Raw genomic sequence first — 15,588 nt, 5'->3', positions numbered from 1 at the left:
GGAGGAGGGAACCCGGTTGCTGAGTGAAAGTCCAGTGGGAAAGGTCAGGTCAGAGGCATAAGTCATCATGGCATATTGTCACTACTGTTTTCGCCAGGATGTGTCACTCGGTCCGGGTCACGGAGACTCAGGGCTAAGAGAGAAAACTCCTGCTGTCAGTTTCGTATTCTCACGTTTACCCAGTCTCTCTTGCACAAGCACTTTTCCTCTGACACGCAGACCAGCTAACACCAAGAGTGACTTAGGTTACACTTACTTTACCTTGAGCTCTCCCTGATTGCGAACATCAAACGCACACCTGGAGAGGCGCCACGGTCGTGATTAGTTGTAGGCGTAAAAAGCCACATAAGAAGAAAAATGGCAAGGGCACAAACAATCACATAGACGGGCACACGTTTGCGTGGTAATTAACACTGAGCCAGTGCTAGTCCTGGCTTTTCGCACCAGTAAAGATTCATTTGTATTCTTGAACTGCTGTAGAGGCGTGACATGAAACCCATCATGCTATCTCTTGCATATCTTGATCTTGACAGACAACATCTGCCTGTTCCCTAATGGAAGAAAGCGCCTGCATCCTAATCTTGCTTTCCACTGTCTAGACACCAAGAAAAGTAGGATAAGGCTTAAAAAAAGCAAAAGGCATCATACGGATTCCACACTATACGGAAGCCATTTCTACAAATGAGTTTGCTTGGCAATGCACTTCCACAACCTGTGGTTTTATGAATGAGGCAAGCAGGAGGTGATAAAAATGAACGGGGATGAAAAGGGTCATAGGAATGGAAGATTGGAGCAGGGGAGGGTGCGTATGCATTTTCTGCCTCTTTAAGTGCTCAGCGGACCATAAGGATGATTGGGAAGGGCTTGTCAGGTGATCGCTGCAGGGAGTTGAAAAGTCAATAACACGCTAATAACAACACGCCCTTGCCGAGCCTAGATAGACTTCCACTACACAGTGGATGAGTAAAACGTCCTTATCTTCCAGCATTCTTCAGACTTGATGGTTTTTATCTTTAAGAGTCGGAAACAGTGGTTAACACTTATGAGTGCACTATAATTTGCCAAGCCACAAGTGTACATAAGAGTGCAATTACTCATTGCAATTTAATGGTATTTACCAATAAGACGGAGTGAAATTCAGCTTCCAAAAAACAAAACAAAAAAAATATTAGACATTCAAACAAGGTGAAAATGCATCAGTTTCTTGGGAATGGCAGTCACGGTCACTTAAGAGAAATCAGTCTGACGTCCATGAAAGTGACAGCAGTGGCACCCAGCCTCGTCACGACCACTGACTCTCACCATGACAGCCTTAGGGAGCAGCGACGGATGGACAGCTCCTCTCCATGGCCTTTACTCCCACTATCACACGTCTCTGTGCTGGGTCAGGGTCAGTGACGTAAGGACTGGCCAGAGCCACAAGAGCTGATGCCGCCACTCCTCATGTACGATGACGGTATAGTAACACTTTAAGCATACTAATATCACAAGAACAATTGCAGTGCAGCGACCGAAAAAAAGGCCAAACAATCCATATTGAAGATCAAATGTATTTATTTTGGGCCATTACCCCAATGGTGATACATTTTTAGGATTTCATTTTTAGCTTTTCATTCAATCCTCTGCAGTTCTCTGACCATATGGTGTCATAGTTTTGTGTATTTATTATTTTGCCATTTTTGTTATTATTATTATTAGTAGTAGTAGCATTTATAATTTTATTCTAGTGCTGGGCAATGATAAATCGTGTCCAAAATAAGTTTTTTTGTACATAACATATGTGTGTGTACTGTGTATATAGGTTATAATGTATATATAAATACACACACACACATGCATGTATATATTTAAAAATATATGTAAAAAAAAAATTAACATACATATATATATATATATATATATATATATATATAAACCATCTCAAGGATGATCAGAAGAAATGGACAGCACCTGCGTTAAATATATGAGTGTCACAGCAAAGGGTCTGAATACTTAGGACCATGTGATATTTCAGTTTTTCTTTTTTAATAAATCTGCAAAAATGTCAACAATTCTGTGTTTTTCTGTCAATATGGGGTGCTGTGTGTACATTAATGAGGGAAAAAAAATTAACTTAAATGATTTTAGCAAATGGCTGCAATATAACAAAGAGTGAAAAATTTAAGGGGGTCTGAATACTTTCCGTACCCACTGTATATATATATATATATACACATATACATATATATGTATGTGTGAAAAATATATTATGTTTATATATTAAATATATTTATATAATATAGATTATATGAACATAAATATATAAACATGTAAATACATGTAAATATTTTCTAAATATATACTGTATGTGTGTGACTTTATATATACATAATAAATACACACAGTACGTACACACATTTATTATATAAACAATAACTTTTATTTTGGATGCGATTAATCACGATTAATCATTGCCCAGCACTATTTTATTCATGAATTTATCATAAAAACTAAATACTGCATATTTAAATATCTTATTTAAATTATATTCCTTGTCTTTTTATTTTGTTGGATGCTGGTAATATTACTTATTAGCTGATAATTTTAGGAAATAATGGGAGATAATGAGAGGAACACATGTGATATTAGGTAACAGCAGAAGCTAATGGCAGGAGACTTGAAAAGAGTGTAGAAAAATTGTGTATTAAACTGGTGCAATGCTGTTTGGTCAGGAGTTGTTTAATAAATCTCTTTGAATTATACTCCACCTTGTAATCTGCTGTATCATTATTTTACTTCCATACGCTGGAGACTAAAATGCTGTGGACACCAAAAATAAAATTTTCATTATTTGTCATGCCTCTCACAAGTCTTTCTCAACTGCCAAATCAGTTTTTGCCGATACTGCTCTATGCTCCATTTATTTTGAATTAAATGCATTTGGATAATACATTTGTTTCTTGACTCTTGAAGCTACTGCAAAAGTAACTCTGTAGTCTTAAGAGTACTTTCATGTTTTTTTTGCCATCAAAATGTGATCACGATCAAGACATTGGAAGTGATTGACTGGGCATCCCTAGAGAAAGTGTTTCTGAGCTCAGCAGCAAATAAGGAAAATAAAGTTGAAAAGTTATTTCAGAGTAAGTGAGTTGTGGAAGTGTCACAGCTCCATAATTATCAGGGCACAAAGTACCAGCATGCCATTTTATACATTTTTAAATGTTTTACTACAATTTACTAAAATGTATTAATTTTGATATACACTCTCTCATATGTTATCATTATTATCAACAGACAGACCCGGCTCAGCTTGCTCTCCTGGGTTCAACAGAACCATATAAGTGAGTTTGCCTTGAGAAATTATTTCAGCAGAACTTCAGCAGTCTGCTGGGTAGAAAATTGCTTTTTCTGCGGAACATAGCTTAAGGACTTGACAGAGAACACACAAGTGAGCACGAAGAAACGATGCTGATTTATCCTACCTGTTGTGGTCCGTCTCCGTTGACGATGTTGGGCGGGTGCGGCGGTGGAGGCGGGGAGGTGAGCATTGGGATGTCTGGGCTGAGCAGCTGGCCGGACTCCAGTGGGGAGGTGTGGTCTGCCATGACTCCCTCATCCACACTACAGGAGAGGCACTGCTTGCTCCTGTAACCACAAAGGATTCAGTCTTAATTCAATTCAACCATTAACAAGCACTTGTTCAGAATCACCACAATGACTGCATGCATGCAAGTATTCAATTATTACAATTGTGAAATTCCTCATAATTAAAGGGATAGTTCACCCAAAAAAGAAAATTCTGTCATCATTTACTCACCCTCATGTCGTTCCAAACCTGTAGGAGTTGCTTTCTTATGTTGAACATAAAAGATGATATTTTGAAGATTGCTGGTAATCAAACAGTTGGTGGTTGCCATTGACTTCCATAGTATTTTTTTTTCCTACTATGAAAGTCAATGGCAACCACCAACTGTTTGATTACCAGCAATCTTCAAAATATCTTCTTTTGTGTTCAACATAAGAAAGCAACTCCTACAGGTTTGGAACGACATGAGGGTGAGTAAATGATGACAGAATTTTCTTTTTTGGGTGAACTATCTCTTTAAGTATATGATTGTCAAATAGATGTTGACAACATAAGTTTTATCTAAAGCTATATTAATACAGAACACATTTTGGTTTGTACAACCTCAATTCTTTTTAATTGATAGATTTGTTAGATTTTAACACCTCATTTATGAGCCTCAGCACCTAATTTCTTGCACTGTTTATGCTATGATACTTTAAATCCTGCAACTTATTGGGGAGAGGTCTGCTGCTGTTTTAGAGATTAAACATACAATTTGCACGTTGCCTTAAATTCTGATGATTTAAACTATTGATTTGCATTATGTATATTCGCTACCATTCAAAAGTTAGGGGTTGATACATTTTTTTTTTTTTAATTCTCAAATCTCTTACACTCACCAAGGCTGCATTTACTTGATTAAAAAGATAAAAACACTAATACTGTGAAATATTATTATAATTTTAAATAATTGTTTTCCATTTTAATATATTTTAAAATGTAATTTATTTCTGTGATGGCAAAGCTGAATTTTAACAGTCATTACTTCAATGGAACATTATTCCTCAAAAAACATTCTAATGTGCTGATTATTATGTTGAAAACAGTTGTGCTGCTTAATATTTTTGTGGAAACCATGATACAAGTTTATGGATTCTTTGATTAATAGAAAGTTTAAAAAAAATCAATTTATTTGAAATTCACCTTTGTGGCAAAGTCTTTACTCTCACTTTTTATCAATTTTTAACAAGCCTAAAGTGTTGGTAAAGTAATTCTAAAGTCTTAACACTTTTCAAAAACAAAATCTTACTGACCCCAAGCATTTGAACAGCAACAGCAACTCTGTAGAAAAGTGAAATATAAAAGTGCTATATAAAGTTCATTGTGGAGATTATTATAATATATAATGTAAATTATGCTTCCAAACATGATCCTCTCATTAGCATGTGAGAATAATTTCTTCCTTTGCTCATGAGGTCATTTTTAACCTTACACCCACAGTGGTATGGACACCCTTTAGGCATGACTTTTAATTTCGCTGTTCAGTTTACACATTCATAAGTTTATGGGGGAAGAACAATAAAAATACAAAGTGTTTCCATTGACTAATTTGTGCCCTAGTTGGCTTTAATAGCCAGGCAGTTCAGCAAACTGTATTGTCTTCTCAGGGTCAGACGTGGTTTCGAGCATAGACTGGGAAGTCAAACGCAAGAGGCCAGAGAGGCTTTTTCCCACTTCTTTCTTATATTAGAATTGTGCGAAAGAGAAAATATAACCTATTTTAAGCTCCATTCATTGTATTCAGGGACTGTTTGACCTGTCTGGGTGCCACACAGCAGAGGAATGAAAATGCACCAATTGTTCCCTGCCACGTCCACCCACCCACACACACACACACACACACACACATGCACGCACGCACTCTGAAACGAATTCAAATTAACTAATCAACTCATAGTATGGGGTACGGGCCGGTGTGAGCACGCTCTCTCTCTCTCTCTTCTATGTATCAGGCTTGCAATGAGTCAAGCAGAAGGTAATAAGGAGGAAATGACATGTGTCCTTGAAGCTCATTAGTATCTAGCGCATGCGTTCTCGCAGCGATCAGCCTTAATCCGTTAGCTAGTCCCCTACTTAAACCTACACACAAAGTCAGGTTATGTGGGTGATTATCAATAAGATGAATCATGCTAAGACTTAAACCATTTTTCAGCAGACACAGGGTTTAGGAAAATGGGCAAAAGCAGCACCTGCGCCTGTCAGTCGGGTATCAACAGCGTTACAGGTTTAATTCAGTCGTACCTCGTTCCATACTAAAGTTGGGTATTGAAGCCATCTCGCAACATTTTTAACCTCAAAACATCAGGAGAGACTACCAGTTCCATAAAATCCCATTGACTTTTCTCTACCATTTAATTGAAGGTGGAATCAGAGCCATATCTAGGGTCAAAAACTCAAATTTGAACTTTAACTTAGGGCTGAGCTCTTTAACTTGGGCCAGTCAACAACCCAATAAATAATGTGCTAAAAACCACGAGGGGCTATCTGGATGTGAAAGTATGCATCCTTCAGGTCCAGGGAAAAGAACCAGTTTCTCGAGCGAATTTGCGCGAGGATCTGTTTCAGTGTAATCATCCTGAACGACCTCCTTATGAGGGCGCGATTCAGGTGTCTGAGATAGAGGATGGGCCGGAGGCCACCATCTCTTTTAGGGACGAGGAAGTAACGGCTGTAAAGGCCTGACTCGCTCTGGGCTGGAGGAACCCTTTCCACAGCTCCTTTTGCCGCTGAAGCGCGGGGGTCTTCGAGCGAATTGGAGTGAATATCCTTCCTTTATTATCCCCATAACCATCCGACACCCCGGGGATGGCCTGCCAGGCCTCGGCCCGCATGACGAGGGGTTGAATTAACTCGGGTGACTGGCCGCATGGGGGCAGAACACGTATGAGTGATGGAAGAGGAAGTTTGCTCTCTTTTTGAAAATGTTTGTGTTTTATTATTATTTACACAAAACACATTTCCCTCTGTACCCGGAGCTGAACGGGGTGTCAAGAGGTGTAACAGAGGCTGCTTGAGAGGCGGTCCGGCCGTGGCGAGATCTGACCCCATCCTCTTCCGGTCTCGTGGATCAGCGCCTGAGGCGCTGGGTCCAACGCAATCTTGGGTCGGGGTCCCTGGCGCTTAGGAAGAGGGTAGTGTCTGGCCGAGCATCCTTCATCTCCGTCAGCGTCAACCATAAATGGCGCTCGAGCACCACAAGCCTGGCCATCGATCTCCCAATCGCCTGGGCGGTGGTCTTGGTGGCGCGTAGAGCCAGGTCCGTCGTGCTTTTACTGGCCCAAATTGATACATGTAATAAATTTGATTAGAAACTAATTGCTTGACAGCCCTTATATACAGTATTATACTTTTAGTATTGTAAATAGCATCTGCAATCTGGTACTTTTATCACACTAGTGAAATTCTGGAACCTGCTACACTGCCCCACTGATTTAACAGTCAGGTAATTCCAGTGCACAAGCGTTGAGTAACAAAGAAAAGGAGAAACAACACACTATGTTGCTTTTCAGTTGTAAACCTGCTATTTTGAAACTGCAACACCATACTATGAGGGAGGCTACAGCGTGGGGTATTTTTTTTTAAATACCGCTAGCAGGTAGAAGTCAGTGCTTACTCTCTCTGAGCACTACAGTTGAATGCTTTCTGTGGTCTAATTCCTCCTCTCAGCAAGAGAGCGAATGATGCCAACAGTGGAGCATGGCCTAAGGGTGCAAATCTGTTCTCGGAAGGGCAAAAGGTCAGATACTGGAGGTGACGGCTTCCTATGTTACCACTACGCTCCCACTGCTCTGGGTGGGTGTTCACAGTGTGTGTGTGTTCACTGCTGTGTGTGTGCACTTTGGATGGGTTAAATGCAGAGCACTAATTCTGAGTATGGGTCACCATACTTGGCCACATGTCACGTCACTATTAAGAGGTGTAACGAGAAGACTGGGGGGAGGGGGGTGCTAAATGACAATCTCCTGCATTCAGTGGAACTGTAATTGTTTCAAGTGATTATGTGGCAAACTCATCTAACCCAAGGGAGAGCTCTTACTGCAACTTGGAAGTAACCTGAAAATGACGAATGGTGGGGTTTTGTCAGCAGGAAGTGTGGAGGAGGAGGGGATGACTTCAGAGATTAGACTACAGCACTTGTTTTATTCAGTCACCATTACATACAAAAATCAATTTCTGTGCATGGCAGTGTTTGTCATCGATGCCTACAGGGGAAACAGCTGGAAATGTCTAGGGGAAATTAACAATGACAAACCAGATTTTTACATTTCCAAAGAAAATGTAAGCGCTGCTTACCTGCAAAACTGTCCACCTTGTGGTTGGAATGTTAATAAAAATGTTTAATAGGGTTATATGGGTTGTTCAAATACTTAAGTAAATTACTTCAGCTCACTTATGCTTATCAACATTACTAATCAATATTCATTCAAAAAGCTTAAATTCAAATATTATGAATAACAGGCAAAAAATGTGATTGCAAGGCTCAGAAGGGAAAATCCCATTTAGTGTACGAGAGAACAAGGAACTTCTAAAGTTTCTGTGGACTTTCTGATTTTGCTTCAAACAAGAGTTGACGTTTCATGGTGAGGGATAAAAAAATACCTGCTAAGAATGCCATCATTAGAAACCTTTCTTATTAAATGCAGCACAAAAAGAAATACCCCATTAAAACTTAATACATTAACATTCAGCTTACTGAAACTTGTATCTAATGTCAAAAGTAAAACATACTTGCATTGTTAACCAAGTTGTCAGCAAAACCTTGAAAAAGGTTTTTATATAGAACTGAACGGTCTTCATTCAGGAAATTATAATGACTGACAGGTGGCAAAATTACTAGTACATGGATACAAAAAGAGTTTAAAAATGTTGCATACAGTTAAATGTCTTGTTTTTTTTGTTTCTTATTTTATTATTGAATGAGTATTTTTCTTGAATAATTAATTGAACCAGATGCAATGTAACTTAATTTAGAAACACTTGAAATACCTGCTATTGTAGTACTTATTAATTTCTATTTTCATGTTAATTTATTACAATTTAAAAGAACCTACTTTTTTGTTAAGGCTCAGCAGCTATTACTCCATTCTTCTGTGTCACAAGATCTTTCAGAAATCATTCTAATATGCTGATTTGGTGCTTATGAAACAAAAAAGTTATGCTGCAAATATTTCTGGAAACCATGATACATTTTTTTCTTTTTTAGGATTCAATTCCTTTGATTAATGGAAAATTTAAAAGAACAGCATTAATATGAACTTGAATTGTCATAACATTTGTTTTTACAATCTCTTTTGATCAATTGTACGGATCTTACTGACCCCAAACATTTGAACAGTGGTATATAGCGAGTCAAAACTCTCATTGACATTAGCTCTGTTTCCACCCAAACATGCAAATTTAACTTATGCACAAAACTGGAATATCACATAAAACATTTGCGAATAAAGCACTGTTTCCATCCAATGAGTCAAAGAGAACAAAATGGTCAGTTCCTGATAAACTGGCACTAAATATCACTAAGAAAAGTAGAAGTGACTGAATATAATAATTTTCATTTATGATAAATTACTTGCGCCTCAGACTGAGCAGACGAAACACGATAAATGCGCTCATTGCTTTCAGAGGTGAATGCTTACTTATTTGGGAACTCAGTCAAGTAAGACAATTATACAGAAATACTTTGACGACAGATTTTGCTCAGGCATTTCAGAATGAACAAAACAACATTTCAGATGCTGTGCAATGAGATCGGTCAACTGGTTAGTCAAGTTATCCCATCGTGCAAAGTCACATGACTTTTTTGATGCGCATGGTGGAATTTATTTGGTAAATGTTTTAATAGTAGTTTACACACTGTTTTTCTTATCAGATGAAAAGTGTATTCTACTCAATTGTTATTTTAAGAATTTATGCATATCTTAAGAGTTTCCTTCTAGCAGTTTTTATGCGATATTCCAAAAAGCGCATTAAAATAGGTGGATGGAAACAACTATTGACTACTGAAATATTGGTCCTAAACAAACAAATAAATAAAAATAATAAGGACCAGATGCATATTAAGTTTTCTTGTAAACTTCTATTGTTCTGTTCCTATGGTATTTTGTCTTCCGGATTCACAAACGCTTCGCAAACCTCAGATTTGATAGTTAAATATTTGTATGTTAGTAAACTCTAATCCTTTGCGCCATGCATCCTCATTAATTTCCAATTAGCATAACCCCCACCTATGAATTACAACAACAAACTACAATTTTCTCATTTGACTTATTTTTAACCTATTAATTTTGGTTATTTGGTTTTTTAATTTGTATATTCAACATCTAAATGCAACTTCGGGAGAAATGAAACCATCTAATCTCACATAGCCTAAGCAAGTGCTCATCTTGCCCCAGCATCAGCGGTTTCAGCAGCCCTATATCTTATCAACTCTACCAATATAATTTAAGTATCTTGAAATTCATACTTATCTTCCAAGTCCTAGCAGCCCCTGGCCTGGGGTTATATCAGAGGTCAAGATGAAACCACTTCATTAAACCCCTCAACTGCAGACAGCAAGTTTAACCTCAATCGCTTAAAGACTATCTAGCTACATAGGCAAACAAATACATGAAATATTATTATATTACATATAGTCTTTTCAAAATGCAGATCACAAAAGAACAAAATGTCCTGATGTTTTACGCACCAAGCTATTTTTTTTTTTTTGGGTGGGAGCTACTAAGGTGGACAGACGTGCAATCTCAATGAAATAGTTGTTGTTGATCCATCACACTCAGAAAAAAGAGACAAACCTCTCAGATGTGCTTCAAAATGACAACTTATACAACTAGTTGCTTAGTTCAGCTATGTACACATTTTCACTACATTAATTATTTGTGGATGAGTTTGGTTGTAGAATATGACTGTCACTCTGGGCCTACTGAACAGGATTTGTGTTGCGTTGTCAATGATTGTATTTATGACTTGAGTGCACATGAACCATAAAGTAATAATTACCAGTAGGAAATGACTTGGGGGTGTTGAGGGCGTGTCGATTTTATGAATTATAGTGGAAGCAAATTGGTATTGATCATAATAAGTTGTAATTGTGAATGCTGACCGAATAATTTAGTTTGCATTCTGTTGATGAAGAAGAGCTTGCAAGAAAGCGCTAGTTCTCTAAAAAAGGTTCACAGGAATGATAAAAGCCACAGATAAAGCATCAAATACACACCTAATGTGAACTATTTGCACTTTATTTTGTTGCATTAGTGCAAAAATGTTTCCTGTTTTAGTTGGGAAGTGAAAAAAAAGAGAGAGAGAAAATAGAATATTGCTTAGCATGTCCATTTTTATGGGCCTAAATCACTTAATGTCATAGTTAAGATTTTTGAACCTGTAAGCAAGAATATGAGCTCTTAACACAGTAGAAGCACTCAGAAAGTGTACCATATTTATCTGCAGATGTGTACATACTGTAGCTATTGAAATCAAGATTATGACTAAACGTGAAACAGAAAAAAATAAAAATAAAAAATCAGAGAGGCTAAGAGATAAAGCATCAAGCATGACAACATGTCAGTTAAAAAAAAAAACTCCTAAGGTGTGACCAGAAAGTCCCTTATGCAGATGCCAAAATGAAACATAAATGATCCTATAAAAAAAATAAATAAAAAAAAAGTACAGTGGGATGACATATCCCAGTAAGGAAGTCAAAACAGGTGATAGACTTAAAAATTAAAGGGTTAGTTCACCCAAAAATGAAAATTCTGTCATTAATTACTCACCCTCATATCGTTCCACACCCTAAGACCTTCGTTCATCTTCAGAACACAAATTAAGATATTTTTGATCAAATCCGATGGCTCAGAGAGGCCGCCACTGACAGCATGCCACCCAAACTCTCAAGATCCATAAAGGTAAAGACGTAGTTAAAACAGTCAACGTGACTACAGTGGTTCTACAATAACTTTATGAAGCGACGAGAATACTTTTTGTGCGCAAAAACAAAACAAAAATAACGACTTTATTCAACAAACTTCTCTGTCATTCTCATACGGTGTTTACGTCCAGCGCTTCCAGGTTCTACGTCAGAACGCCTGCTCATTATTGGACGGCTCCTGCGTCACCATCACATGCATGCGTCGCGCTGCTCACATGTGCAGCTTTGGCCAATAATGAGCTGGCGTTCGGACGTAGAACACGGAAGCCTTCATTGTGCTTAATGCGTTAACCGTGTAAGGATAAAGACAGGGAAGAGAAGAGATTGCTGAATAAACTTGTTATTTTTGTTTTGTTTTTGCGCACAAAAAGTATTCTCGTTACTTCATAAAATTATTGTAGAACCACTGTAGTCACATCGACTGTTTTAACGACATCTTTAGTACCTTTATGGATCTTGAAAGTTTGGGTGGTGTTGCGGTCAATGGAGGCATCTCTGAGCCATCGGATTTGATCAAAAATATGTTAATTTGTGTTCTGAAGATGAACGAAGGTCGTAGGGGTGTGGAACGACATGAGGGTGAGTAATTAATGACAGCATTTTCATTTTTGGGTGAACTAACCCTTTAAGTAGTAATACAATTACTTTTACTTTACTATTAATTTAATAAAATTAATAGTGATAAAAGCATGAAAGACATCTTTTTAGCTCATTTGTTTTTTTTGTTTTTAAACAACAAAAATAGAATTTAAATAAATTTCAGTTATAATTATTTCAAAAGATGATTTTTTTGTCTTTTTAAATAAAATGTCAATAAAATGCAACAAGCTCTTTTTTTACTATAAATAAATCTGAGAAACTGTACTAAGAAACAATATAGCACTTTTGAGAACTATACAAGTTCTCAAAATGCATTTAGCCTCTGGTGCAAAAAAAAAAGAAAAAAAAAGAGACACCTTCCCACGAATTTCTAATAAAATTTGGCAAAATGTCAGCCTATCAGATGTTCTTGCAAACTAACTTTCTGATTGTGTTTTCAGATTGTCCAAACAGATTGGTTTCAGTCGCAGTTTGGCCTGCGCAGCTGTTGAGCTGCAGCTGATACTTTTTTGGTTCCACCTCAAACCACTATGCAAACACTGACCAGGTCAATTCCGATCTTCTGATTAAATGGTATATAAACAGTTTAGAGTCATTGAGAGTCTCTGCAGGTATTTGAAAAATCCAACAGTTTCATAAGCTTGCGTAATTAACTATAGTCTACAGTGGTGTTGTAACTAAAACTCTCATCACAATCTAAAATAACTGTATTCCCTAGGATACTGATTTTCTACACACAGTCTAAAAGATAAAAGCATAACAAGTTTGCTGCACATTGTGATGAATCACAAATCAATATCAAAGCACTGATGCATGAGTGAAAAATGTAAGGGGGTCTGAATACTTTCCGTACCCACTGTATGCTGGAAAAGTAGCACGTGTGCCCTAAAGCGGATGGGAATAATTTCAATAACACATGATTTTAAAGTTGCAATTAAATAAGATTTCGTTACAAACTCAAACATGTTCCTAATAAATAAAAAGATAAATATTTGGAACTGATACGTAATGAAATAACCATGCTGTTGTACATGAAGAGGCTATAATATTTCAGACTCATACACAGGAAAGCAGATACAAGGTGTCTGAGATTCAAAACAAGATGAGTAAATGTAGCACAGCACGAAGGTCTAAAACAAGCAATGTTTGCATTGTTATTAGCCGTGGCTCTATTAATAAATAACCAAGTGTCCTGCAGCGCAGTGATGAAAAACTCTAGCAGTAAAACAGCCTCAGTTTTAGACAGTCATTTTGAGAAAGAAAACAGAAAAATCTAACCATTATCATTAACTGAAAGATAACTGAAAGTAAAAAAAATAAAATAAAATTTATTAATATACATACAATTAATATAATTTAATAATATACATTTTGGTCTCTTCACATTAAAATATCATGAACTTATTAATTAAAAGGGTCATGAGAAATTATATTTTTGATATACTTTTGATATTTAAGAGGTATTTGTACCATTAATGGAACAGTTCACCCAAAAATGTAAATTTACTTACAATTTACTCAACCTGAGGTCATTCAATATATTTTTTTAAGAATAGGAAAGGAAAGGAAGTAATGCGTGGCCAAGTATGGTGTCCCATACTCGGAATTTGTGCTCTGCGTTTCACCCATCCAAGTGTGCGTGCGCACACACACAGCAGTGAGTAGTGAACAAACAAACACACACACACACACACACACACACACAGTGTGAACACACACTTGGAACAGTGGGCAGCCATCTTTACTGCGGCGTCCAGGGAACAGTTGGGGGTTCGGTGCAACTCGAACCTTTGGTTCCTCAAACTTTGGGTTACAAGTCTGACTCTCTAACCATTAGGCCACGACTGCCCCCATATAGATTACTTTTTCTCTTTATCTGAACATATTTGGAGAAATTTAGCATTACATCACTTGCTCACCAGTGGATCCTCTGCAGTAAATGGGTGCCGTCAGAATGAGAGCCCAAACAGCTGATAAAAACAACACAATAATCCACAGCACTCCAGTAGGCCTGCTGCGAAAGACAGTGTTTTCGGTGATACCGTTGTTAAGCCGCAACACTGCTTATGTCATTTGCCCACCATGGCACCATCCCCCATCGTCGTTTAAATTTTTTCTAGCAATAAAAATAATTTAGTTCAGTTAGAGAACAGACACTACAATTAAAAACTGAACACGGCTGCTCAAATGCAGCGTGACAAGAAGAGTGAGGTGAGACAGACAAGACAATAGCGGATGATTTAGTTTCGAAACAAAATGCAAAAGTGCCTGTTTGGCAATATTTTGGATTTTGAAAAGCCTGTTGACTTTTTTTTTTTTTTTTTTATACGTAATTGGTTTCACAGTGTTTGCTGATTTTTATTTAATTTAAACTTTGTGTAATTTATTTAGGCTATTTTATTTGACATCAAGGAGTACTGCATGCTGTCTCTCCAAGCGTTCTCTTTTTTTTGCTTCGTTTTTTGCTAATAAACATTCTACGTTTATTATTTATTTGGTTCCACAGTTGTGATGAGTGGGGCAGGGCCGAGACCCGTGGGAATGGTGCGAGGCCAGTGGAGTTAATGATAATGAGCGACACCTTCGCCACACACCGGTCTCGAGTCCCACAGAGGAGCTCCGGAAGGATAAAAGGAGGAGCGACGACAGTGAAGGACGAGAGAGGACCAGGAGTGGATTATTTAGGTTGTTTTGGTTTTGTTTGTGCGCAGCAGTTGTCCGTGAGGGGCTGTCGCGCTATTTTCAGCTTTGTGTTTATTTTATTATTAAAGTTATGTTTAAATGTTCGCCGGTTCCCGCCTCCATCTTCCTGATCTACTAGCTGTGTTACAACAGTGTTAACTTATTTTCAGTTTTGTATACCTATTTAAGCTTTGTGTAAGTTATTTGTTATTTCATATTAGGCATAGCCTATAGCAGCGGTCTCCAACCTTTTTTACACCACGGACCGGTTACATTTTGAAAATATTGTTGCAGACCGCCTGGACGGGGGATGGGGGGGATATATAGCCTAAAAAAAATATATATATATATATATTTTTTTTTTTATGACATGTGGCCAAGTATGGTGACCCATACTCGGAATTAGTGCTCTGCATTTACCCATCCAAAGTGCACACACACAGCAGTGAACACACACAAACCGTGAACACACACCCGGAGCAGTGGGCAGCCATTTATGCTGTGGCGCCCGGGGAGCAGTTGGGGTTTGGTGCCACATTGTACATTCCCTCACCCCCCCTACAATCCCTGCCGGTACGAGACTCGAACCCACAACCTTTGGCCACGACTTCCCCTATATATATATATGTATATATAAGGCTATTACCGTATTGGCCCGAATATAAGATGACCCTGATTATAATACGACCCCCCTTTTTCCAGATGTACCTTTTGGAAAAAGGCTTTTTAAAAACCAAATCTTGTTTTTTCTCAGTAAAACACATTTTGTCTTCAATTA

The 15,588-nt window shown here is 37.7% G+C and overlaps 1 protein-coding gene across 3 annotated transcripts in view; it reads right to left on the bottom strand.

Annotated features, from left to right (window-relative positions):
- Window positions 1-15,588, bottom strand: part of LOC107593468 (fibronectin type-III domain-containing protein 3a-like) — an 86,424-nt gene that overhangs the window by 65,647 nt on the left and 5,189 nt on the right. For all 3 annotated transcript variants that reach the window (XM_016283201.1, XM_016283200.1, XM_016283202.1), the window contains exon 2: window positions 3,462-3,624. In XM_016283201.1, coding sequence (XP_016138687.1) covers window positions 3,462-3,584 — 123 coding nt within the window. In that variant the 5' untranslated portion in view covers window positions 3,585-3,624. The remainder of the gene's footprint in view (window positions 1-3,461; window positions 3,625-15,588) is intronic.

This window comes from Sinocyclocheilus grahami, unplaced genomic scaffold, assembly GCF_001515645.1.
Source record: "Sinocyclocheilus grahami isolate Dianchi unplaced genomic scaffold, SAMN03320097.WGS_v1.1 scaffold171.1, whole genome shotgun sequence".
In the NCBI taxonomy this organism is placed as follows: domain Eukaryota; kingdom Metazoa; phylum Chordata; class Actinopteri; order Cypriniformes; family Cyprinidae; genus Sinocyclocheilus; species Sinocyclocheilus grahami.
The sequence above is the reverse complement of the archived record's forward strand: the minus strand, read 5'-3'. Positions and strand labels throughout refer to the sequence as shown.